General features: G+C 40.3%; 1 protein-coding gene across 3 annotated transcripts; it reads right to left on the bottom strand.

The window, feature by feature from the left end:
- Window positions 1-1,438: 1,438 nt before the first annotated feature.
- Window positions 1,439-26,756, bottom strand: LOC121287427 (homeobox protein TGIF2-like). 3 transcript variants are annotated; one of them, XM_041205301.1, is made up of 5 exons: window positions 26,469-26,756; window positions 25,076-25,317; window positions 7,422-7,701; window positions 3,716-3,808; window positions 1,439-2,652 (listed from the first exon to the last, which is right to left on the bottom strand). In XM_041205301.1, exons 1-5 carry the CDS (start codon window positions 26,485-26,487, stop codon window positions 2,591-2,593), a joined length of 696 nt encoding a protein of 231 aa, XP_041061235.1. In that variant the 5' UTR covers window positions 26,488-26,756; the 3' UTR covers window positions 1,439-2,590. The 3 variants fall into 3 exon arrangements, with proteins under 3 accessions (XP_041061235.1, XP_041061232.1, XP_041061233.1); XM_041205298.1 differs by lacking the exons at window positions 1,439-2,652; window positions 3,716-3,808 and having other exon boundaries at window positions 5,544-7,701; window positions 26,469-26,749; XM_041205299.1 differs by lacking the exons at window positions 1,439-2,652; window positions 3,716-3,808; window positions 26,469-26,756 and adding an exon at window positions 25,764-25,855 and having other exon boundaries at window positions 5,544-7,701.
- Between the last annotated feature and the right edge of the window lie 694 nt (window positions 26,757-27,450).

The raw sequence follows: 27,450 nt of genomic DNA, 5'->3' as shown, positions 1-27,450 counted from the left end.
TTAAATGTGTGTAGTTCTAAACTTAAGTTTGGTAACCAGTGATTTGGATTTGACCCTTCCCAAGAGAATTTCATTAAACAAAGTAAAGTTGAAAGCTGATGGGGTATCTAGGATAATTCAGAGCTATTCCTTGCTAACAGAAATTAGAAAATTAGGCTTAGAGGTAAGCCTGAACATTTACAATTTCCTGACGACCTTCCTTTTATCTGGTTAAGCCTCTGCTGTCTCTGGCTTTTTACAATAGACACTAATAATGGCATCGTTAGCCACTCTCATATATGAAAGTCACATTATGTGTGAACTAAAATGTGCTTATATCTATCTGCCCAGCATCTGGATGAATGTAGCAAGACACAGGCTGGAACAGAGAACCTGTTTGTCAATATACTTGACATCTCACTAGAAAATATCTTGTAATGTTGCCTTTAGTTGGTGAAAGAACAGCATAGACAACAGACCATTAGCAATGTTTATTCAACATCAAAACAGGGAAAGGGACAATACTGAACAAAAAAAAAATTACAATAACTATAAGTTCCAATTCTTTTTCTTGGCAAGTCACTTTGTTGTTTGGATGCTATGTTCTATTCTCAATATAAGATTTCCGATCAAATTTGGGCTTTTGTTGCAAGGCTGTCTACTTCCACGGACACCTAATAACAATCAGTCTTGTCTGGTGGCATATAACAGTTGACGTCCTTTTGTTCCCTCCAGACTCAAGTGTTCCATTGCTCGCTAGTCTGGTCCCCCATCTCCCACCCTCCATAAACTTAAGCTCATCCAGAGGTCTGCTGTCTGCATCCTAATTTACACAAAATTCTGTTAACCGTCATTCCTGTGCTTGCTGATCAATTTTGGCTTCCAGACCAGCAATGTCTTGATTTTAAAATTATCCTTCTCATTTTTGTGCCATTCCATGGCTCACACCTCCCTAATTCCATAACCACTTTCAGCTCTACAACATTCTAAGAGCCCTGCATTTCTTCAACTCTGGCCTTTTGCATTCCCCATTTCCTTTGCCTCACCATCTGCAGTTATACCTTTAGTCATCTAGGCCATAGGCTCTACATTCCCTCCATCAATTTCTTTGCCTCTCCACTTGGTCACTTGTCCTAATGTCTCCTTCTTTGGCTCAGCTTCAATTCTTGCCTGATCACACTTCAATGAAGCGCATTGGAACATTTTACATTGGTAAAAGTGCTATATAAATTCTAGTTGTTTTCCGTCAACGACATCATTTACAGATCCAAAATGGCATTTGCTCACACAAATACAGTTGCCCCACATGCACCCCCCTCCCAACCCATTTCCAATTCATACTGTCATGCACAGAATATCTGTTTCCTTTCACTGCCTGTGATCAGTATGGTTGTGTAAGAGGAGGGTGTTTTTCCTACCCTTGGAGTGTGTGCCCCAGTTAAATAATTCAGCAACAAGCTTTTTGAGAGTTTAAAAACAAAGGGAGTTGTTTATTATCATACACTTACCTTGAATTTAATGCAATATTTCACTCACTCATCTCTCTCTCATACACATAGATTTGATACTGGTGAAAGTAATATACTGTTACAGATGTTAATTATCTCAGTGTCTGATATATGCCCCCACCAGGCAGGCTTAGAGATACTTGGATGGTCGCGATGCTTTGAAGTTGAAGCAGGGGGTTGGTAAAGTGAAGAGTTCTCAGTAGGCTGCGGTATCAAATTGTCCTATTTCCAGATTAGTTCTCAGGTCAGCTTTAACTAGAGCAGGTTGGGGAGTCCTCTCTCTCTGTTAGGATCTTCCACTTTCAAGTTATTGCTGTTTATTACCATGGCTGCTTCGACGACTTGAGCTAATTTAATGGCTTTTGGTGGAACTCATCTCTGCAAGCAGCTTCTTTCTGACTTAAAAGCAGGCTGCAAAAATTGTTTCTTCATTTTGCGACTTCCACAAGTTCACTGTCCTTTTTCCAAATAGAAGGGTGGTGTGTATGTTGATTCAAATCATCCCATGTTGTTGTCTTGACACCTTAAATTTCACCCAGTCTAGTTTGGATGAAGGAAACTATCATCATACAATGGAAAGTTGATACACATCTGACTTACACACATTGACCAGAATTTTCCAGCCCCTCACGCCAGTGGGATCTTCTGGTCCCGCTCATACTATTGGAGATTTCAATGGCTCACCAGCCCCGTTGCAGGGATAGGTGCTGGAAGACTGGAAGTCATTGAGTTTCGATGTGCCCCTTTATCCATGGTGAGGGAGTCTGGTCAGCTGGAATGCTATAGTCCTTTTTTGCTTTGCCCCATGCTTAAAACAAAGAGGTGTGAGATTTCCCAAATGGCTGTGAATGTCCATAGTTAATTAACTATTTGCTTGAGACTTAGGACCATCTAAAACTCTCAATGCCCAAGTTCACAGGATTTGCAGTGTCCTTTTTAATAGTCTTGTGTATCTAGTTTTAAAAGTATTGACTGAAAGTTCACCATATACTGGGATATGGCGATAAGGAATGGCTTCAGCAGTTAATCATTTCCAAATACTTTGAATGATGTGCAGGATGGATCCCCATCCAAGGGCAATGGCAGCAATCAATCCACTCACATCAACCAGTCTTTACCATGTATCCTTTGAAGTTTGCAGAAAGATCAGCAATGAATTGTAACCCTGTGTGCATTGACAACAACAAATAATCAATCATAGACAAAACATTTCATCATTTTTTCACAGCCTCTGAAGTGAGACCACTACGTTGAAAAGCAGGGACAGGATAGAGGTGGAGCAGGGAAGAGTATTATGATGGCTTGAGTTATTGTGTATTTGCAGCAGCGCACTCAAATCATCCCAGTATCACACCACTAATTGCCTTATACATAAGGTATTGGTGTGTGTGGCATAGCATGTAGAAGTTTGTTAACTTTATATAATTTTAAAATATTTTAATGGAAGCTTTCAGATCATAAAACACAACCTTCATAGGCTGACTTTCCCAAATCCACAGTCCCCATGATTTTCTGTTCATTTAATTACAATAGAAAGTTACAGGAAACAGGCCTGGAATTTACTAATATGTGCTTCCAGGAGGCAACCACAATAACATACAGTTGGAAAGTCAGACCTTTCATGCCTGATTTGCATTTTAGAAATTTATGCTTAAAAATCAGACTGTCTTGTCTGAAAACCAGATAGATGACAAGCCTGCCGAGAAACTGTACAATAGCAAAAGGGAAAGACCAAATAGCGGAAAGATAAAGAGGAGAATTGATTTATTATTTAAAAATGACCTTTATAAATTATAAATTGTATAAATTATAACATTATTTGAAAGAACATTAGCACCATATTGACGAGCTTTCAATTGCTGGAAAAAGCCATTGAAAACTGCTGCCGCACTCTTCTTGTTGGCTGCTGGAGGAGTTTTGTTACAGAACGTGTATCTAGTTGGTAAATTCACCTCTCAACTTTTGCATCATATAATTGTTGCTGATTCATTAGTTCCCACACTTGGCATAAAGTCAGCACTCTTTCTTTAACTTTAATCTTTATAGACTAATGATTGACCATTGGGAATCTTGTCCTTCAACATACCCAGACTTTAAAATTCTCGAAAGCAATTTGTTGCCTCAGCCATTACTTCCTGCTATGGGATTTAAAACATAAACGTCTGTCAGATGGTTTAAATGCTGCTAACTGCTGCCATTACATCATTTTTAGCTGAGCCTGAACCTACCAAGAGCATGTCCCTTACTCCGTCGAGCATACATATTAGTTAAGTGACAGCTGCAAGAGGAATCCACATAATCATGTCTCAGCTGCTGCAATGCTGGGTGGATGAGAGAGAGAAAAGATTATGATAATACATTTAAATAATCAAATTACAATAAAAGCCTGGTGACCATGTTACACTTGTAGTTAACAATACCCTTGGATTCTCTTTTTTTACTTCCCTCCCTGTCACCAGCCACTCCTTTGAAAGGACTTGATCGTTTGAGTGTTTTTTTATAAAATGTATTAATGCCTTAATTGGACTGTAACAAAACCCAAATACGTATGAATAATTGCAAATGCTCAATGTTTTTAATTTTTGGTCCAAAAAGAATATCATTTGTGTGAGCATTGTCTCATTTTTCAGACAGTGGGGGAAAAGCTTTAATCCAAAGGGAATAATGAGCTTTGTTACAGTCCTGGTCATATTACAGAAGATATCCACTTATGTTAGAAAAAAAGTTTTAAATTAAAGTGTAACATTAATTTGTCAAATCTTATTTGAGTTACATGCTATCATTGATAAATTCAAGTTATTAACAAGGAAAATTTAATGTACAAAATGCTTTGCCATCTCTAATTTCTGTATGAATACTGTAGTTAAATATTGAAGATGAATTATTTTGAAGTATTCTCATGCGTATATATATATATATATATATATGAGTAAATGCTGCCAAAATGTTGAAAGACTTTCCATTACACTGCTGCATCTCTGTTAACTCACTGCCTTTGTCCAGCATCTTTATACACAAGTTTTAAAAAAGGCTTCTTGTGAAAACAAAGTAATAGATTAAAACGGGCAAATTTTTTTAACTTGGGGTTATATGTGCAGTGTTGTCACTAGAATTTCAGTGAAGTGTACTGGTGGTATAGCTGGAATGTGTAACTCTCAAACTACGCCTACTTGAACTGAAAATAATCCGTGATATAATGGCAAATTTTGGGGTGAAGTTGGTTTATGTCAGCAAATGCAAAAGAACTGGTAGTGAATCAGCAGCTGATTTTTTCACCACACCCAACCTTCTTTCTAAAGTTCAGGGTGAATTTTTTTGGAGACTCATCCAAAAATGGAAAATAAAATCTGGCATGGCGAAAAATCAGCTGCCAATTTGTTACGCGTCTGTATAGCACTGCTGACGAAGATCAATTTAACCCCCTTTGTCTTTCAAATTGGTTTCTGGACAGAACGTTTTCAGCCACACAACACAAATAGTGCTTTTTTTTTTCTTATTACTGGTGGTGGTAACTGCAAACTGAAGCAACAATGTAAAGCTCCCTTCATACTGGAACTGTGCTGATACTGTTAGTTCATAATGCATGCAGCTTTCATTGCAGGTTATAACCTGAAGGTAAACCAGTCAGATTCACTAAGGTGAGCTACCAAGAAGGCCTGAATTAGAAACAGGTCTTTCTGGATACAGCCTTTGCAAATCAATCCTAAAAGCAACTTAAAAGTATCACAACATGTGGATGCTGCATTAAAGCATCTTGGCTCAAGTATGATTTTTATTTTAGCAAACTGGTATCAATTCATTAAGTAGGCCTGGTGACAACTTTTCAGGTATTTGCACAAGATAAGCAGTTCAGCCATGGTGACTCACAGGAAAATTACCAATCAGTTGATGCTGAGGGAAACCATATGACTCAACTATAATGAAGTCATGGCTAGGAGCTCAATTCTGTTCATCACAATCTCTGTGGTTATTAGTTCAAGGTATTAGATCACACATCAAAAACTGAATATTCTGTTACCAATTTAACGTTGAATAATTACAGAACTCAAAATTATCAAACGTCAAGATTTTTATTAGAGTGGTATTAAAAAAAATTCACAGATGTGATCAATGTTCCTGTAAGACAAAGAATAGAGTTGAAAGAACTCCTTTAAATATTGCACAGATTGAAATTGAAGACTTGAATAGTTGGGTGGTCCCTTCAAATAGCAAAAAAAAAACCACCATCATAAGGCACATTTGCATTTATCTCACTTATATACATGATCTGCAAAGCCCCTTTTTGCATTAACACTGAACCAAATTTTTAAAGCTTCCAACACAAGTAGCGTTTATGTAAAACTCCATTGTAGAACCCTAGGTACAGAGTTTGGCCATGTATATGATTTGCAATAAAGGGCTGATGTATGAAACAGCTGCAAGGACAAAAGTAGATGGTCTGAAAACAAATCCATGCATTAGCCTAAATTCAGTTTGCAGAAATGGTTTGTTTGAAAGACAGCTCAAGTTGCTGGTATCAGTCCCAATCTTACATTGTACCACTGCCACACACTGGAGACAAGTAGTATTTTGGTTATTTAAGGGTCATCATTTTAAAATCACTGGTTCCCCATTTTCTAAATAAGTCTTTTTGCTTCACAATACGTTTTCTTATGTAACTGTGTTGAATGTCATCTACCAAACAAGTTTTAGAATCTGAAAACTTATGTGAATTCCCAGCCTATCAGATAATGATCTTAGCACTACTGTTTAAAAAGGAATTTTCACATCACCTTTAACAATGTACTACATTTTAAAAAATTAAAAAAAATCAGACAGCTACATTCACAGATAGAACTAACAAATAGAAATTAGTTTACCTTTTTAATAGTTCTGTACTCAAGTTACAAATGAATACCTTAGAGCTAATGTCACATTGCTATATCATAACCTATTGAGTAGTGATTAGAGAAGTTCCACTTTTATCTTATAATTTGCCTCTAACAGAACCACAATTTAAAGTTACAATTCTTCAGCTCAGTAGTAAAGATCCATTATATACAAATGAAAAAATATTCTCCTAATATCTTATGATTCAGACACTTTGCACATATTAAGGACTAAAGAATGTGCAAGAGAATTTCCCGTCCTGGTCATCCACACTACTTTGGGTTACCTTGACACTGCATTTTTGTTTTGTACTCAATACATCTGTTTCAACGAAAGCAGCGTCACTTAAGAAAAACAACTATAAGACCAAATCTTTAAACAAGACACATTGGCCAGTCAACATAAAACCTGAACAAATTAGGTAATCTTCAGTTTCTTGAAGTACGAGTATAGCTCATTTATATTTGCAGTCAAAGTACAGAATGCTAATAATGCTTACTATGTTGTAGTCCCAGAATCTACAGTTTGCAGAGTGCAAAGCTACAATGGAGCTTCTGAGAATACTACTAAAAATAATTATTGCAACCCTTCGATTCAAGGGTCTACAATTAACCGGGCAGCCACGAGAGATTAACCTCAAGTTCAAGTGGATAGACTTTAAGCTATTTCTCCAGCCAGAAGAAATGCATTTTGATAATCATTTCTCCAAGATGGATTTTAAGTAATGCGCTACTGCCCATTCACAGGCTAGAACCAACCGAAAGGTTTCTCAGATATCTACACTTCTACTCCCATTCACCACATTCCTTGATGCATGTGTTTAAGATGAAATCTTAATATTCTGTTTCTGAGATTCCAGTTCAGCAGCCCGCTGGAGTGCAACATCCACCAGCAACTGAAACCCACTGAAGTCCTGATGGAGCTCTGGTGGAGTGGGAGGTGGTGTGTTGAACAGTCCATTATTAGGACTAGTTGAATCTGTGCATGTCACCAAAGTAGTGGGGTTATCAGTGTTAAACAGGGGTCGAACTAACTCTTGGTCAGTCAGTTTTGAGGTTTTCTTACTGTCGTTGCCAGAGTCTGGGCAGAAGAGTAAAGGCATGTCTTTAACCATCGATGTTGTTGCATGGCAGATGACAGAAGGCCGAACAGATGCAGACAAAAGAGTGGAGGTGGTAGCTGAAGCGGAATTCTCTAATGGGTTTGGTCCACTAATGCTTCGAGATGGGTTTAACTCAGAGGACTTGCTTTTGCGTGAAATGGTGAATTTAAGAGGGTCTTTGCCATCCTTCCGCAGCATGTCTGGTAAAAGTCTTCTCCTTGCATTGATGAACCAGTTGGAAACCTTAAAATTTGAAAGCAAGGGCAAGCAGTTATTTAATACATTGCTTATGTTTTCTCACTACAGCAAAATATGCAAGAAAAATCTCACCACAACATGAAACTTTCAAAATTAGATTTTTCTACGCTATAAAATCCAGCTAGTTGGAAACCCTCAGATAATGCCGCTAGCTTCTGTAACCTAACACCAAATGAATTAATGTAGTGTTCCAAATTTTTAAAGAACATTCTTGGCAGAATTGAGCCACCCGAAACCTTTCACTCCTTTAATCTAGTCTCGCACATGCAGAGACAGAGGTTGTTTACTGCTCTCACTTCAGCTTTCTGACTTACAGAACTTACCTGAAGACTAACCGTCACTTTAGAAGTTCCTAAATGTGTGCTGTCCATGATGCTAGTTTAAATTGAAAGGGTGAATTTTAAAAGTCAATCTATTTTGAGGCCTGCAATGGAGAGTCATTCTTCATCAGCCTGATTTCCCTTTCCTTCATGTGCCCTTCTAATTTGTATTCCCTGCTGGTTTAATACTGCTGCAGTTTGAAGCTCCTTAGTAGCACCAGCAATTTTATTTGCTGATGGAATTGATCAGGCCAGCTCTGTATCAGCATGTTTTGTGAGGGATCACATAGAGATTAGGAAGCTCCATTTACAAAAGGAGTCGTAAGGTTTGAACTAAAGGGGCAGAAATTTTGAAGAGTGAAACAGCAACTCGAGATTGCTCGAATCCTATTTGCTGTAGCCTAGACAAAGCCTTTGTAAACAAGCACTGATGTGAAAGCAGTTTGCCTATCCCAGAACACATGACAGCATGGGTGCATACTACACACTGATCAAGTTGTGTAACTTGAAACCAGTGCTGAAGGAATTGCCGTTATGGTCCTTCGAATGTGCACTGAGCAACTTAAATGTGTTGCACAAAGCATACTCAGTTAGTAGTGGGGGAGGGTGGTAATGACTAGAGTAGGCATTTGTAAGGAATCCAAGGCACAAACAGAAAAGGCAAAATGAGCGAAAACCGAAGACTGCAGGGCTATGCCTAAGGACTAAGCAAGGCTATGCCTAAAATATACAAGCAATCCAAGACAACAAATTATAGATTTGAGGCTGCGCAATTAAAGTGCACTGCTTCATAGAATTTAAAATTTTGAAATGACATAGACAAGTAAATCTTTCCTTCAGTTCTCTTTTAAAATGAAATGGCCAGCCTCATTGATCTTCTTTAAGACAACCTTGTCGGTTGAATATTCGGCCTTCTTTCATAATTTTGTGGTTTACAATTTCATTGTAGAGATCCTCATGAAAGTCTGTTTATCAGATATCTGAGCACCTAACTTATTTGGAAGCCAAACACAAAAAATAAATTGTACACATAATATGAGATATTATGCTCGAAACTTGGAAATCAAAAAGAATGGATTTTTTTTTACATGAAATTAGAAAGAATGGGTATACATCAAAGATAAGCAGCAGTGGCTGCGTGTGTAGGAGGGGGGTTGCGGGAGGATAGGTTTTTGCCTTCAGGGGCACCATTTTAGTTGCTTTTAGTTCCTTTCAATTAGATTCTGGGAGCGGTTTTCCCATGTTTATGCTGTTAAATCTGTTTCCATAGCAGGCTCACAGATCCAGACTGGGCCGATGAATTAGCTGCTGGACTACAGAAAGCTGATTTGGCAGGAGAAACCAGGTCTTGGGATCCAAACTGAAATGCAGAAGCAACTAAAGTAATTGTGGTTTACTGGCCAAAACTGGGTGCTTGCTTCAGCTGCCAATCAGAAACTTTAAAAGGGAAGGCCCAGGCTTTGATCACCACTGATTTAACACACAGAAAGCCCTTTCTCTTGTTAACCTCCAGTTCCAGGCACTCTCAGATATTTACCATTGTGTGTGTTTACAGTTGAGAAAGGCATCACTTAAATCCATTAAAACCAGATTTAAAAAAGGCAAAAGAAACTCTACTCGTCCACTAACTACCAGGAGTGATTTTACAAAAGCAAAACACATCTAATGTTAAGTATGGTACTGCACATTACAATTCTGTTCATCAAATCTGCTACTTAAAGATGAATTTTTGAAACGTTTACTTTGATACATTCCCTGCTAGTTTGTGGGAGTTCCTCTCAATTTTCAGTCCAGCAGCAGAGGCACAATTAACAGTATTGATTACGGTTGGCGCTGGAATTAGAGGGAAATTTAACACCAAATCTATGCATTCAGTTGGCCTTGCCTTTTCAAAACAGCACTTCCTGCTGTTGAAAGTCCTTTTTACTGTGGGACAGATTCATCAACAAAAGAGAACAAAAAAAATGGCTTCAATGGAGATGAAGTCCCTTTTTTTCACCTCTCCACCCCCAATCTCCTGTACTTGTTTTTTTTTAAAAGAAAGCTTATTGATGGGACGTCAGTGTTGGGAGAATTAGTTTCTGGAGTGGAAGCCCTTTAGTGTTTCCTTCAAGCGAATATCTTTCGGCAAATCCTGCAACCAACTAGATGTCTAGGCTTTAATTTTTCTTTGAGAAGTTTGTCCACAAGGTCGAGGGGGTGGGGAGGGGTTTCAGATGCTAAGCAAGCCTGCGCCTCCTAAAGCTGTAAATAAAAACAAAGTGCTGGAAAAACACAGCAGTTCTGGCAGCATTTGTGGAGAAAGAAACAGAATAAGTGTTTTCAGCCGAATGTGGCTCGTCTTCAGAACCCAGTTTGAGTTCTGAGGAAGTCACATTCGACTCGAAACGTGAACTGTTTCTCTCTCTCTACAGATGCCGTCAGACCTGCCAGCACTTGGTTTTATTTCAGATTTCCAGCATCCACAGTATTTTGCTTTTACCTCCTAAAACCATGCCTAAGCTACTACCATTTTGATCACTTTAGTGCCAATATCAAGTACTCCTAGGTCAGGCATAGCATGTTTAGAGTAAATGTCTTCCTCTTTCCTTCCCAACAATGTACCTTAATGCATCAACAACAACTTGCATTTATATAGCTCATTCAGCATTGTAAGACGTTTCATCGTGCTTCAAATATTAGGACAGTTGACCAAAAGGCTTAATCAAAGAGGTAGGTTTTAAAGGGGGAGAAAGGAACAGAGGTGAAGGGAGAGAATTCCACAGCTTAGGGCCTAGCTCCAATGGTGGACACAGGGAGGATGGATTAGTGTGATATTTTTCCATTTCCTTAGCCTGCGAGGGGACCTTATTGAAACAAAGATTCTTAGGGTGCTTGACAGGGTAGATGCTGAGAAGTTGCTTCCTCTTGTGGGAGAATCTAGGACCAGAAGGCATAATCTCAGAGTAAGGGGTCACCCATTTAAGACAGATGAGAAGGAATTTCTTCTCTCAGAGGGTAGTCAATCTGTGGAATTCTTTACCGCAGAGGGCTATAGAGGCTGGGTCGTTAAGTATATTCAAGGCTGAGATAGGTTTTTAATCAGTAAGGGAATCAAGGGTTGTGGGGAAAAGGCAAGAAAGTGAAATTGAGGATCATCAGATCAGCCATGATCTCTTTGAATGGTGGAGCAGACTTGATGGGCCGAATGGCCTACTTCTGCTCCTATGTCTTATAGTCTTATGGTATTCCTATAGCCTCAGAGAGATTTTCTATTAGATACAAAATTGGGGACAGTCCTTGAAGACCATGCCCTCATTTCACATATGATTTTTTGCAATCAACAGACCAAGGCGACTTTCATCCCCTTCTTCTGCAGTGAATTTGAAACCAGAGTGGAGAGCTACCATCTAACCTATTACACCAACCACTCGTTCTTCAAGTCCACTTTCTAATTAATATTAAGGATGGAGAAGTGGGTTTGTTTCTAAATTAGTCCACACATTACAGGTTTCATCTGCATTATGATGGACAGGTATTAATATATGCATTGTTTCTAACTAAGTCCCCTTGCCCAACCCTTTGATTTCACAATGGAAGGAAATGTGATCAGGCAAAACCTGCCAACAGTACTAAGTGAAAGGGTGAATGGCAAGTGTGCATTTTCTTTGTAGCCTTCATAAGTTAAGCAGCTGGATCCTGACAGCCTTTACATTTGCAACCAAAAACAGGATATGCAGGAAAGACTCAGCAAATCAAGCAGCACCTACAAAGAAAGGAAAAAATGTATGTTGACATACATTCAAAAGGAAATTGGAAGGGAAAAAAGTACAGGACTATGGGGAAAGAACAGGATGTAGGATCAGTTGGATAGCTCTACCAAAGAACTGCCATGGGCACAATGGGCCGAGTGGTGTATCATTCAATGATTTAATGAAGGCCTTCGCCAGAAATGCCCTTGTTCTGATAAAGGGCTATGCCTAAAACGTCAACATTTTTGCTGAGTTGGTGTCTGACTTGCTGAGTGTTTCCAGCATTTATAGAATGGTTGCAGCACAGAAGGAAGCCAAAACAGCGATATTTGGAGATAACCCTCCATTCAGCTGGCCCTCTATCCAGCTCTACCTGCCACCCCCACCACCCCCACCCCCCCCCCCACCCCTTAAACCAGCTTATATTTCACCTCTTTTCTATTTTTACTTAGTTCTGTTGAAGAGTCATATGGACTTGAAACATTAACTGTGTCCCTCTCCGCAGATGCTGCCAGACCTGCTGAGTTTTTCCCAGGTATTTTTGTTTTTGTTTTGGATTTCCAGCATCCACAGTTTTTTGCTTTTAACAGAAGGAAGCCATTTGGTCCATAAAACATGATTCAGCAATCTGCAAGAACAATCCAGCTAGTTCAACTTCCCAGCCTTTTCCCTGCAGCCCTCATTTTTTTTCCAGTACTTATCCAATTCCCTTTTGAAAGCCACAATTGAATCTGCCTCCACCACCCTTTCAAGCAGTCATCTTTGATTCTTTGGCCAATCACTTTATTTATGCTCTCTGGTTCTCAAAACTCCTCTCTTATCTACAGCCCTCATGATTTTGAACACCTCTATCAAATCTTCTTTCAACATTCTCTTCTCTAAGAACATCTCCAGTGTCTCCAATCCATCCATGTAACTGATCTTTCTCATCACTGGAACCATTCTGGTAAATTATTCTGCATCCTCTCTACTGCCTCCATATCCTTCCTTGGATGTGGTGCCCAGAACTGGACACAATAAATTGTTTTAGAATCCTTTTTCTAAAGTTACAAAATTTAACTTAAAACTTTTTTTACACACACACATGCACACGCACACACACACACACCAGATTGCAGTCAGACTAACTGTTAGAAATCTACTAGCTTCTGGCAGTTTACTTTGGGTTTTGCTACTGTGTAGGGCTATATCCAGTGGCACTAACATGGCACTTTGTTCAATAGAAAAGCAGCTTTAAACAATAGTTTAACTGTCAGACATCTCAGACAATCCAAAATGGATGCAAATAAATCTCACCCAAAGCAGTTAACTACTATTGTCAAGTAAGTGAAAATTATCTACTTTGAAACAGGGATTTCTATTGTGTTGCTAAAACAGAACAAAACCAGTTCTGGAAATCAGGTATTGTAAAACTTTTCAACACACAAAATAAGAGTCTCTTCTGCAACTCTCCAGATGCCTCAACTGCAAACTGTTTATCCAACGTTGATCCTAATCTTAGACTAGAATGTAGTCTTGTGTTCCACAGCAAACGCTGCCTGACTTGGGCATTTCCAGCATTTGCTGTTTGTGTCCCACATTCAACTGCTGTTGCTTTTAAAAAGAAAACAAAGAAAAAACAAAATAATAGTGGAAACACGCAGCAGGTCAGTCAGTATCCATGGAGAGAGGCGAGACCCACAACCCTCCAACATAGCTGTGCTCTTCTAATTCTGGCCTTTTGTGCATTCCAAATTTTAATCGCTCTGTCACCGGTGGCTGTGCCTTCAGTTGTCTAGGTTCTAGGCCCTAAGGAATTCCCTCCCTACATCCGGCCACTTTTCTACCCCACTTTCCTCCTTCAAGACGCTTATTAAAATATAACCTGCCCCAATATCTCCTTATGTGGCTCAGTGTCACACTATGTTTTAAAATTCTTCTGTGAAGTGCCTTGAGACATATTTATATAGTGCCTTTAACATAATGCAAATTGTTGTTACTTCCAGTGTAAGAAAACTTTTGTCAGAATTGTTTCAGGTTTCTAGCATGTGCAATGTTTTGCTTCTATCCCTTGAAAGTGAACTAGATGGTTGCTTGAAAAAACACCATTGAGTATATGTAAAACAAGTAGAGTAGGATTTGGAGGCTCGTAGGGGAAAAAAAACACTGGTGCAGATGTTATAACTGACATGTCAAAGCTTAGAAAGAAACCATTCTATGATTCTACAGTCTATGTTTTAAGCGATCTCAGGCAGAGAATCTAAAAATGGAAAATGAATAAGCCAGGACAACCCTTCCTCATATGAAGAGTCATTCGGACTCGAAACGTTAACTGTGTTCCTCTCCACAGATGTTGTCAGACCTGCTGAGTTTTTCCAGGTATTTTTGTTTTTGTTCTAGATTTCCAGCATCCGCAGTATTTTGCTTTTACCTTTCCTCGTAGTTATCGAGTGACAGGATGGGACAGGACTCTGTTGTGATGCACCCTACAGAAGAACAGCATGCCAACAGTCACTGTCTAGGGTCACACCTAAACTTGGGTAGCAAACTGGAGAAATAAGGGGTCAAGTAGGAAAACACCTCTTTTCAAACTATTTTAAACACCTCAGTTGTTATGGAGTGTGGGGGCTGGTACAGATCACAAAGGCAGTAGTTTTATGCTTGTCTGGGGATCCCCTACAATTACGTATACCATCCCAGTGGACCTCTTCAAGTTCTGAAAGACAGAAGCAAAGGGAAACGGTCCTATCATTCCAGAAAACATCTTTAATGAGTATATATACACAGGAACAGTAAAGTGCTACTAAGTCAACCAGTGCGAAAATCTGATGGCCTTGTGGCTCTCCCCTCTCCCCCCATCACCCAGAGGTTACACTGAGGGACAAATATTTGAGTCATAGGTCAAGGGTCCAATAAAATCTCAAGATTTCTGTCAAAATAAGATACTTCATTAGTACATTCTAAAAAAGAATGTGCTGTAGTCTATCCTGACTTAAACTGCAGGAATATTTTACTGTTTTTTTTAAAGTTTCTTTTTGTTCTATCTAATCTTTAAGTTGGTGCCATCTTTATAAATGACTATGAACAAACCTACTGAAAACAGATTGTCTTTTACTGAATCAATTTCAGTTTCTAACAACATAAATGCTGCTGGATTAGGAGTGAGCCTAATCCAGTGAGTGAGCCAGCCTCCATTTGGGATTTTCAGGTGAGTCCAAACTAAACACAGCCCTAATCCATCAAAAACTCTGAAACTCACTGGAGTTGAGGAGCCCAGTGTTATGTGTACTTCTTTCAGATGCTGAAATTAAGTGGGACATCCGATATGATCCACCTTTTGTTGCGCAGCGTAGTGAGCGAATTCTCCATTTCAAATGCATTGAAACAGGGATGGATACTCCAAGGGCAGGATTTGTGCGAGAATGAATTTTGGAAACTGCAGGGTAAACAGGATGTGGATTCACCTCTGACGTCTACTTCCCAGCAGCCTACTTTTTGTCTGAAGTAATCTATCACAGGACACAGATGCATAGCAGGCTGCAGTGTGTGTGTATGCACATAGCAATATACGTCAAAAGAACAGACCCATCTGGACAGCAGAACAGCCGCCCCACTGAGATCTTTCAATCGCACTTTTTTTTATATAACCAAATTCTTTGAAAAGTGGCTCTGAGGATTTGCAGTTTCTCCATACCATTGGTGAAACTGCCCTTTATGTTTAATGCTGTTTTAGTAATAGAGGAAAGAAAAAGATGAGACTACCAACAGTTCACCTGCATCAAGCTCCTTATTTCTGCATCTCTACTTGTAGTGACTGACACAATGCCTTAATGCATCTGTGTTGGTTAAAAAAAAATTGCACAAGAACGTTTAGAAGTTTTCTTTTCCCCATATCCTTTAAAGTTAATATTTAATTCTGTGCTATATCACCAGTACTTACAATTCTCTAGTACCCTAACCAAATGGTTTTTCCTTCACATTAAACTGACATGCAAGCTCAATCATAGGATGGTGGGGAACACACTGCCAAAGGCAATTCTGTCTTAACCCAACAACCCCAGGTGTGCACTTTCCAGAGGTGATCACTGGGATAGCAACCAGTAATGGAAACCCTGGCTGACTTTCTTCCCTCTCCCTAGTTTGGGCTCATTGAGGGCTATTGTCTTTTCTGTACCACTGCACTCCAACAGAGACTAATGTCAACTCTACCTAGAGCAAAGGTTGAAATTGGCCTTCCTGGTTCATGTACTACCTCATCAGGTTAAAGCTAGCAAGTGTTTTTAATGTAATAAAAACAGAAAATGCTGGAAAAACTCAGCAGGTCTGACAGCATCTGTGGAGAAAGAAACTGCATTAATGTTGAGTCTGTTGTGACCCTTCTTCTGAAGATGAGTCACACGGACTCGAAACATTAACTCTGCTTCTCTCTCCACAGATGCAGTCAGACCTGCTGAGTTTTTCCAGCATTTTCTGCTTTTATTTCAGATTTCCAGCATCTGCAGTATTTTGCTTTTATCTAAGTGTTTTTAATGTTCATGCGTGAACCACAGTGAGCACATATACTCCGTTTACTTCTCCTATTGAGAAAGCTTCAGAAGAGCAGAGGTAAATTAAGATCACAGCTATCTTTTCCCACACCCTTGCATGAAGTCCACGCAAAGGAAGAGTTCTTTTTAAGCCACTTACATCTTGATTTTCGGTTCAAGTATGTTTATAAGCATATCTTTGCTATAAATTAGGTATTTAAAAAGGCAATCACGATAAATCAGTTTCTGTATCCTGGATTTAAATGCTAGATTTTCCCACCAAAGGCACCGTAAACCAAGTACTGAAAAACTAGGCTTGACACAAGGTACGTGTGGTATTTGCACTTGTCTTAGGCACAAATGCTTCCCCCCATCCCCCATTAAGTGATCTCTTTTTGACCACTGGTCACAACTTGTATTGTAGTGACTTTATTGCAACTTAAAAATAACCCTGCGTGCATTTGGAGAACAGACAAACAATAGGGAAGAAAGAAAAGAAAGACAAATCAATACACATTTTAAGTTGTAGAACATTACTACTGTGGGGACAAAGAGATCATGTGACTCAGTAACATAGTAACAATGAACAGGGAGTATGTTTTAGAACAGTGGGAAATGCACACTAGAATTTACACTTAGAATTTTTTTAAAAGAAAAGGAAATTTGTGCTCAATGTAAAATTTTGGGTTAAACCAGCTGTAAAACCAAGTATTTTGTTACAAGAAGGGTGTTAGGCAAGGAAATCTAGAAGAGAGTCTTGCATTCACACAGCACCTTTCAAAACCTCAGGTGTCCCTCAGCACTTTACAGCCAATGAAGTACTTTTGATAAAAACAAAAAACTGCGGATGCTGGAAATCCAAAACAAAAACAGAAATACCTGGAAAAACTCAGCAGGTCTGGCAGCATCGGCGGAGAAGAGCAAAGTTGACGTTTTGAGTCCTCATGACCCTTCAACAGAACTAAGTAGAAATAGGAAAGGGGTGAAATATAAGCTGCTTGGGGGGATGGGTGGGGGGGCGGTGGTGGTGTTGGGACAAGCAAGCAGTGATAAGAGGAGATAACCAAAAGATGTCACAGACAAAAGAACAAAGAGGTGTTGAAGGTGGTGATATTATCTAAAAGAATGTGCTAATTAAGAGTGGACAGCAGGACAAGCAAGGTAGCTCTAGTGGGGGTGGGGTGAAATAAACCATGGGTGAAATACATTTAAAAATAATGGAAATAGGTGGGAAAAGAAAAATCTATATAAATTATTAGAAAAAACAAAAGGGAGGGGGAAGAAACGGAAAGGGGGTGGGGATGGAGTTCAAGATCTAAAATTGTTGAACTCAATATTCAGTCCGGAAAGCTGTAAAGTGCCTAGTCGGAAGATGAGGTGCTGTTCCTCCTGGAGGAATAATAATTCTTTTAGATAATATCACCACCTTCAACACCTCTTTGTTCTTTGTGACATCTTTTGGTTATCTCCTCCTATCACTGCTTGCTTGTCCCAACACCACCCCCCCTTAAACCAGCTTATATTTCACCCCTTTCCTATTTCTACTTAGTTCTGTTGAAGGGTCATGAGGACTCGAAACGTCAACTTTGCTCTTCTCCGCCGATGCTGCCAGACCTGCTGAGTTTTTCCAGGTATTTCTGTTTTTGTTTTGAAGTACTTTTGAAGTGTAGTCCATGTTGTAATGTAGGAAACATTACCAAGTTATGCACAGCAAACTCCCAAAAATAGCAAGAAATAAATTACCCGATCGCCTGGTTTTCAAATTTTGGTTGAAGGATCATTTTGGTCTTTGACACAAGAAGAGCTCCCTTGCTGATCTTCAATAAAGCCCTGAAGCCTTTTATAACTACCTGAGATGGCAGATATGGCATCAGTTTAACAAAATGGCATCCTACTGGCTATATTAAGTAGCCCTCCTCATCCCTCAACATATGTGTGCAACTTTTGTCACTGTTGGGCACACTATTCTGCTCCAATACCATTCCTTCATTATTCAGCTGGGTGAATCTGCCCTCGACTGGTTCCATTCTTATTTAACCAGTCATAGCTAGACAGGTATCAGCACTGTTATCTCTGGAGTCCTCCGAAGGCAGGGGTGGGGTGGGGGGGCTCTCCATGGCCTGCCTCCTACATCTCGTCCATATGCTACACTTGGTGACAACATAACGTCACGTTCCACAGGTATGTCGACAGCACCAAGCTCTCTCCCTCACCACCACCTCTCTCGATTGCTTCACTGTATTTGATTTGTTTTTTCTATTCATTCATGCGATGTGGGCTTCACTGGCTAGGCCAGCACTTATTGCCCATCCCTAATTGCCCTTGAGAAGGTGGCAGTGAGCTGCCTTCTTGAACCACTGCAGTCCTTATTGTGTAGGTACACCCACAGTGCTGTTAGGCAGGGAGTTCTAGGATTTTGACCCAGCGACAGTGAAGGAACAGCAATATATTCTCAAGTCAGGATTGAGAGTGGCTTGGAGGGGAATTTCTAGGTGGTGGTGTTCCCATGTGTCTGCTGCCCTTGTCCTTCTATATTGTAGTGATTGTGGGTTTGGAAGGTGCTGTCTAAGCAACCTTGGTGAGTTCCTGCAGTGCATCTTGTAGATGGTACACACTGCTACCATTGTACGTCGGTGGTGGAGGGGGTCAACGTTTGAGGATGGAGTGTCAATCAAGTGGTTGTTTTATCCTGGATGGTGTCAAGCTTCTTGAGTGTTGTTGGAGCTGCACTGATCCAGGTGAGTGGAAAGTATTCCATTACACTCCTGACTTGTCACACTAATTGTCTGACATCCATTACTAGATGAGCTGGAAATTCCTCCCACTAAAAGCTAGGAAGATCGAAGTTGTTGTCTTGGTCTGTGCCACAAACTAAGTTCCCTATCCACCTAAGCCATTCCGTCCCTCTCCCTGGCCACTGTCTGAGGTTGGACCAGCACATTCTCAACCTTGGTGTTGTGGCTGGCCGAGATGAGTTCCCAACAACAAATCATTCCATCACCAAGACCTCTGCAACATAACCCACCTCATCTCATCTGCTGCTGGAATCCTCATCAACGCCTCCGTCAACCCTAGCTTTGACTATTTTAGATGCTCTGCTGGGTGCCCTCCCATTTTTTATCCTTCATAAATTTAAACATATCCAAACTCTTGTTGCCTATATCCTAACCCACATCAAATTCTGTTTACCCATCATCTCTGTGCTCGCTGACTTACATTTACTCCCGGACCAACAATGCCTCGATTTTAAAAATTCTTATCCTTATTTTCAAGTCTTTCCATCACCTCGCCCCTATTTTGGTAACCTTCTCCAGCCCCGCAACCCTCAAAAATCTCTGCGCTCCTCTAATTCTGGCCTCTCTTGTATATCCAATTTTAACTGCTCTATAATTGGCTGTCATGCCTTCAGATACCTGCCCCAAGCTCTGAAATTCCATCCCTACCCTCTCTATATCTCCACCTGCTTTTATGATCTTCCTAAAAATCTCTCTATCTCTGTCCTATTATCTCCTTATGTGGCTTGGTGTCAAATTTTGTTTGAAAACCCTCCCATGAAGTAGCTTGGAAAGTTTTACTATGTTATAGGTGCTATATAAATGTAACTTCTTGTTATTGTCTAATGTGAATGATGCCAACTCTGACAGTACAGCATTTCCACAATACTGCACAGAAGTACCAGCCTGGATAATGTGTTGAAGTAAAAATGAAATAGCTGGAAAAACTCAGCAGATCTGAAAGCATCTGCGGAGAGGAACAGTTAACATTTCAAGTCCGAATGACTCTTCATCAGAACTAAAGAAATATAGAAATGAGGTGAAATATAAGCTGGTTGAGGGGGGTGGGACAGATAGAGCTGGATAGAGGGCCGGTGATAGTTGGAGGCAAAGAAGAGATTGCCAAAGATGTCATAGACAAATGGACAAAGGGGTGTTGACGGTGGTGATATTATCTAAGGAATGTGCTAATGGTGACATTAAGGGTAGAAAGCAGGACAAACAAGTGGCAGATGGCCCTAGAGGGGGTGGGATGGGGGGAAGGGATCGAAATGGGCTAAAAGGTGGAGATAAAATGAGAGATCAAAATAAATTTAAAAATAGATGGGAAAAGAAAAATATATTTTAAAAGTATAAATAATTGGAAAAAGGGGGATCGGAAATGGGGTGGGGATGGAGGAGAGAGTTCATGATCTGAAATTGCTGAACTCAATATTAAGTCCGGAAGGCTGTAAAGTGCCTAGTCAGAAGATGAGGTGCTGTTCCTCCATTTTGTGTTGAGCTTCACTGGAACATTGCAGCAGACCAAGGAAGGACATGTGGGCTTGAGAGCAGGGTGGTGTGTTGAAATGGCATGTGACAGGGAGGTCTGGGTCATGCTTGCAGAGAGACCGAAGGTGTTCCGCAAAGTGGTCACCCAGTCTGTGTTTGCTCTCTCCAATGTTAAGGAATGTGTTAATGGTGACATTAAGGGTAGAAAGCAGGACAAACAAGTGGCAGATGGCCCTAGTGGGGGGAAGGGATCGAAATGGGCTCAAAGGTGGAGATTTAACACCTCTTTGTCCTTTTTGTCTATGACATCTTTGGCAATCTCTTCTTTGCCTCCACCTATCACTGGCCCAGCTCTACCTGTCCCACCCTCCTCAACCAGCTTATATTTCACCACATTTCTATATTTCTTTAGTTCTGATGAAGAGTCATTCGGACTCGAAACGTTAACTGTATTCCTCTCTGCAGATGCTGTCAGACCTGCTGAGTTTTTCCAGCCATTTTTGTTTTTGTTTCAGATTTCTAGCATCTGCAGTATTTTGCTTTTATCTTAATGTGTTGAAGCCTTTAGAATGGGCTTGAACCCACAATATGTTGACTCAAGAGGTGTGACTGCTGCCACTTACATTAGGCGCCAGCAAGAACATATTAGTGCTTCATTGTCATGAAGATATAATAATTCTCATAATGTTATTGGAATTTATTGTAAAACAGTGGTATCTGCGTCTGTGGGAGAGACTTAACTGGATTAAAGGCAGCTGGTCTGAAGGCTTTGATGTAAACATGGTAAACATGGGGGAAGCTTAGAATGTAAGGTGTAAAAGGACATTTGCATTTTTAAATAAACCAGGGCTTGATTGTTTTCAAAGGAGGAGGGGTGAAATGTGTCACCTAGCCAGGTGAAGTTTAGAAACTGTTTATTTTTCCTCAGAGATTATTGGTAAAATTAGTACTACAATAAATTATCATCAGACAGATAAAGTCCAAAGACATAATGAAGCAATGGAAATTTGCATTCAAAGGGGAAAATATGCATAAAGGAGTGAAGGCTATGTGTAAGGGTAGACAGTTTTAAGATCCAACAAGTATAAAAAGACTTTAGCATCTATGCCTCAAGCTACTGTCTACAGGACTGAAGTTAAGAAAACTCACATTGAATTCGACTGGTTCAGGGTATTCTGTGTCACCTTGCCTGGGCCTTTTAAAATTTGTGTGTCTTACTGTTGCCTTAACGAAAGTGTAACTATGAGTCAGATTACGTAGGGAATTTACAAGTTATCACAGTAATAATTTGTAGATCTATGTATGTTTAAAATCATTTTTCTTATTAATAAATGTTTAATCTAGTTTTGTAAAAACCTATAAGACTTAGTGGTCCTATTATGACTGAATTCAAGGCACATATCTCAAAATTTATACAAATTGCAAAACAAGTTGTGGCAGTTGTTTCATATTTCTCTTCGGGATTTGAAGAACTCAGCATTTACCATCGGCTGTGGCATTAACATACACACTTAACAATGTTACAACATTAATTTAGGTAAAATAATTATTTATTTTCAAAAGAACACTAGCTGACCTGAGAGATGGCTCAAGGTTAGTCTGGAACACAAATGTGAAGTTGCTAAGATGCAGTCATGTTTAAACTTGTCGGTCCTTTTCAGGCCCCTGCTTAGGTACTGCTTGTGGTGAACTGAGACGCATCCTGAGGCTAATTTTCTGCTGTTTAACAACTACTTGTAAATTCCCAGCTTCTGCTGGTCAAGGAAGGAAAGGGTACCAAGGTCAGAGAAATGCCTGGTACACTTGCTTTTTTCTTCCCCCAGTATATTGTAACTCTGGTGTCTGAAGTGTGACTGGCATCGAATAGACCCAAGATCATTTCTTTTGATAAAATATAAACGTTTGTCTACATAAGTCATTTCAATGCTTGGAGAGACAGACATGATTTCAAAGCAAGGCTATTAAGAACGTAGATGTCATTTACTCGATCTTTGAAAATATTGAGGCTGGGGATTAACAAGGCAGACTCCATTTACAACACCAACTGTGTAACTGGCATCATCATGAAAGGCAAACTGATACACTTGTTTAAAGGTCAATCTTTTGTTGCTTTGCAACTCTATAAAAGGCAGCAATCTACTATTTTTAAATCAAACATCTATCTGGCATTTACTACATGTGCAGACATTTTTGTTTACATACTTCAGAGGTGTACCCAATGGAAAGTTGGGCTTGGTGGAAATGAATCCCTTTGTAACCAGGACATGTGGTGAATGTAACTTGAATGTGAAGGCTTAGTTCTTCATTAATTACAAAGAAATACTAGATACACTAACCCAACATCTGCTGCTCACAACTCATTTACTTAGAGTCAGCCTTCAATTACAGCGTGAAAAAAATGCTTGATTTGCATTCAGTATGGCTCTTGGAATCTGCACACACTGGGCATACTGCAGGAATTAGGTGCAGTTCGTTTTTTACTGCTTCCACAGGAATATACTCTGCCTTTAAAAAGGTGAAAAAGATACGAGTTACCCTTCAAACTAAAGCACAAAAGGACTCCATCTTCCTGATGAAACCACCCTTCAACCCCAGCACTATGTAATTAGATATTTTGGTAATGCTTGTCAAGGGCTTCTAACTCACAAATTCACTAGTGAAATGGTCTCTAACAAGTAGGCAACTAAATATTCAAATTTAAAATGTTGTTTGGAAGCACCTTTATATCTAGAAACTCGATTACTTTTCCAGACAGTTGAAGCTTATAGTAAACAATACCAGAGGAGTTACTCTTCCTAACTCCTTTGAGACAGATGAGACCATAGGCAACAAACACTGACAGGAAATGGCTTTCGTAACAAGGTTCCAGACCAACTTGGGCATGTCGACTAAGTTAATATTTTGACTGCTTCACACTGACTGTCAGAAACATTATGCGTATTCAAGGCACTTGCTTTTATCCCATGCTTTTCGGTCAATTGGTTATAAACATGCCTCCAAACGAGTTTAAAGATCTATTTTACTACTTTAGTCTGTAATAAAATGTCCATTAAGTCCCAGTCACAGTTCTCTGTAAAGTTAATGGGACCACATGAAAGAAAAAAAGCTTAGATCGATTACAAGAAATCACAAAAGTTGCGGCCATGCAACAGAGCTCCATGTAGGAACTGGTTGGTTTCGCTTTTACTAACAGCTTCAACAATCAGCTGTATGTCCCCAAAATACCCTAACACTGTCACACTCTGTAGCTGGAACTAAGCCATGACCATATTACAATACCTCGTTTTAAAAGAAACTCGTGTTAGAAAACACTCAGTGAATAAACTCCAATCTAAGCCATGTCAATATGTTTAAAAACTACAACTTCAACAAAAACAACCTACATTTTGTGTGGCTTTAACACGAGGAAACATCTCAAGTTACTTTTCAGAGGGATAAAGAAAAAAATGGACCCCAAGCTAAATGAGGCTAATAAAAGAGAAAGTCCTGGGTCAAAGAGGAGGCTGTAAGCAAGATCTACAAGTGAGGTGCAGAGTAGATAATGTGAGGGGGGGAGTGGTTTCAAAGCATGAACCTCAGTGGCTAATGCTGCCAATGGTGGAACAAAGAGAGCAGGTTACACCTACAGAAGTTGGGAAGTTTTTTGAGTGAAATACTCCCTCACTGTTGTGTTCACACTTACATAAAGGTGAAAACAGACCGCAATACACAACAATGCTCACCCTCTTGGTAAAACTAACTATGGAGAAGCTAAAGAATCTCCCCCCACCCATAAGGCAATTAAACAAGCTCCAGACTCATGATGCATTGCTCAAAATATTTAAACCAGCCCATTCCCCAGCCAACATGCCCTTCGGAGCATAGGACCATACAGCATGGGTGTCCAAACTGCTACCCTTCAGACTCTCAGTCTGACTCCTGAAGGCCAAGTGACCCATCCCTCTTTGCATTTTGATTTATTTGCCCTGCTTGAATTTCATGGCACTGTGGGATTGTGAAGGGATGATTTTACCACTGTTTACCTTATTGGTGAATAACTTCAAAATCGTAACACCAAAATCTATTGGTGAGCTATATGCAAATTAGGTGAATCTGGATCTAAACTTTTTGTGTGACTCCTAAGGTTCTAGCACATATGGAACATCCTTGCTAAATACTAAAATTCAAAGTTCTTAATGCACTCTAATACTTTTCATTCTTCTTAAAACTTCTACCCACCTTCCCCCAATCCCCAGAATTCGTATCTCCCGTGTGGGCATATCATCCTTGACAGGCAGGCTATTTCCAGGCCTCCCTCTCTCTGCCACTGACTGCTCAAGAGATGCACAAGAGCAATCTGAGGATTACACTCCTCTTGCCTTTACCTCCATGGCACAGGCGAGGTCAGGAACTCAAATGGAGCCAAATATCCAGACTTTGACCACTGCTCTGCTAATTTAGTTGAACCGAGTCACAACAATGAAAAGGCTGCAGGCGCGAGAATTACCCAGTGAAACAAATCCCAAGCCTGAAAGCACACACTGAACAATTTCCCTTACCTGTAATACTGTTAGATTCGCCTGTCCAGACAAGCTGAGCTTCTCTTGCTCGGATGGATAGGCGTTCAGTCGGTGTTCGTACAGCCAGTCCCTCAGGATCTTCACCGACTCTTTGGAAAAAATCACATGTCGTTTCCTCTTCTTGGAATGGGCCATGTCGGAAGACAAGCTGCCATCGTCTTCTCCCGTCTCGCTGTCTGACATGGTCATGTCCCCTGGTCTCCTCTGGCTACTGGTGAAGGCTGCAGAGACAGAGAGAGACAGAGAAGTGGGGGTGGGGTGGGGGGGTGATGAAGCAACGCCAACAGCGGAGCGTTAGTTACCAGGCATTACTCACACATCACAAACTGCAACACAAAAGCCACTCGGGCAGATCACAACCTAAACCCCATTTAAAACAGAAAAAGGGGGAGGGGAGGAGGAGAAAAACAAGTTTAGAAGTGGCTGGCTAAGCAGTGAAGCGGAACGAGGTCCCTCACTCAAAGACCACAAGTTTCTCATTTTTTAAAAACAAAAGCCCAGAAATATGCTCCTTTATTTGCCTAAAGGAACTATTTCATTTAACTCGAAGGGAGCATACATCTCTCTACCATCCTGTTTAAAACTTTTTTCAACAAAACAATATATATTTTTTAATATCTAATGTACATAAAGGAAAAAAAAGCAGACAATAAACTTAGGAACAAACTTTGCCGCCATTGACAAGTGGCTGAACACTGTCCCTTTTGTTGCTGTGAAACAGGAACTTGCAAGGGTATTCCCAGCTCAAACTAACCCCCATCTGTCAGACCAACATTCCCAAGAGGAAGTTCGCTAACTTAAAATAAACTTTTTTTTGGTTGGTGGAGGGGGGATGGGGAGAAGTCTGAAAAAAAAGTTTCACCATTTCACCTCGTGTCAAGAAATCCCAGTTTCTGTTTAGTGAACTAACTCCATTCCTCCAACCACCCCCCTTCCCCTCCCCTCCCCCAAAACAACTGGTTTGTTTTTGATAATAAAACATACACACAAATAGATTTTGGGACGCGTGCTTCGCAACACGACAAAAGGAGCCGAGCACGCCGACTTGAGAAAGATGCCATGCTTCCCCCCTTTTACAAGCCAGGCATCTGGAGAGAACCATTCCGCATTAACAAGGCCACTCACTCACTCATTCACACATGGGATTTCATGCATCTCCCCTTCACAGACAGAAAGAAAAGATATTTGAACGGTTCTCCGCCAGATTCACAGCCGGGCTGGGGGGAGAGAGAGAGAGAAAAAAATAAACAATCCCAAAGCAACTAGCAAAAAAACAAACACCTAATCGCCACCTCCAGCTCCCCTATTGTTCAGGACGCCAGCGCTTTGACAATGTGCTAATTAGACTGCAGCAAGGTCACACCTAACTTACCTTTCTTTGCAGCTTTCATCCTGTTCCACTTTTAGTGTTTCTGTCGGACGATGGAGTTTGGATTTTGTAGCTTCATATAAAAGTGTAAAGGGGGAGGAGAGGAAGGGGAGGGGGGGGTGGAAAGAGCACGTTGCGTGTGTGTGTGTGTGTGGCGCTGCTGCTGCTGCTCCACTCGTCTTTCCCCAGCGAGGACAGCGTGGCGCAGTTAAACAAAGCTCTCTGCTCGCTTTGCTTGCCCCTCTCTCTCTCTCTCTCTACCTGCCGCTGATCCCGATTGGAAATGCTGCTGACTCCACTCCTGACAACTCTGACAGCTCACCCCGGAAACGACCTGACACTGACGTCACCTGAAATCACAACTTGCTCTGGAGCTGTAACCCAGCAGCAATATGACACACACACACACAAGGCTCTAGTTCTGTCACAACTTCCACGCAATCCCCATCACTGCAGCAGCAATCATTTGCAACCATTATCAAATTATGTTTGACGACTATTGCACGCCAAAGCCTCTTGGAGCGATTTTGAAAAAGCCTGTTTTCCCCTCTTCAAGGGGGCAGGGGTAGCGATAGGACAGTAATGGCTTGTTTTGCAGACCAAATATAGAAATCCATCCAAATCATAGTTAAGCGTCAACCTCGAATGAAATATATCCGTTTGAAAGAAGCAAAGTCTTCATTTAATAAAAAAACGCTATTTTTAAAGTTCGCCACGATTGCCAAGTACACATATGGTGCATAATGTATTTCCAAGTTATAATGTCGAATATAATGTCGAATGCTTAATATGTTATGCTTAATATGTGTGATATTTCCAAAATCGGCCGGTTGTTAATGCATTTAAAAAAAGGGGTCACTGCTATGTTAATGAATTTGGTATATGCTATTGTAAACAGTCATTTCTAGGTTTATGTTGCTGGAGTATTTTTATCACTTGCACATGATGTCATTTTGATTAAATTAACAGGTGACCTTTCTCCCCA

The sequence above is a fragment of the Carcharodon carcharias genome, chromosome 14, assembly GCF_017639515.1.
Source record: "Carcharodon carcharias isolate sCarCar2 chromosome 14, sCarCar2.pri, whole genome shotgun sequence".
In the NCBI taxonomy this organism is placed as follows: Eukaryota; Metazoa; Chordata; class Chondrichthyes; order Lamniformes; family Lamnidae; genus Carcharodon; species Carcharodon carcharias.
Note: the sequence above shows the minus strand (reverse complement) of the source record. Positions and strands in the feature narration are given on the sequence as shown.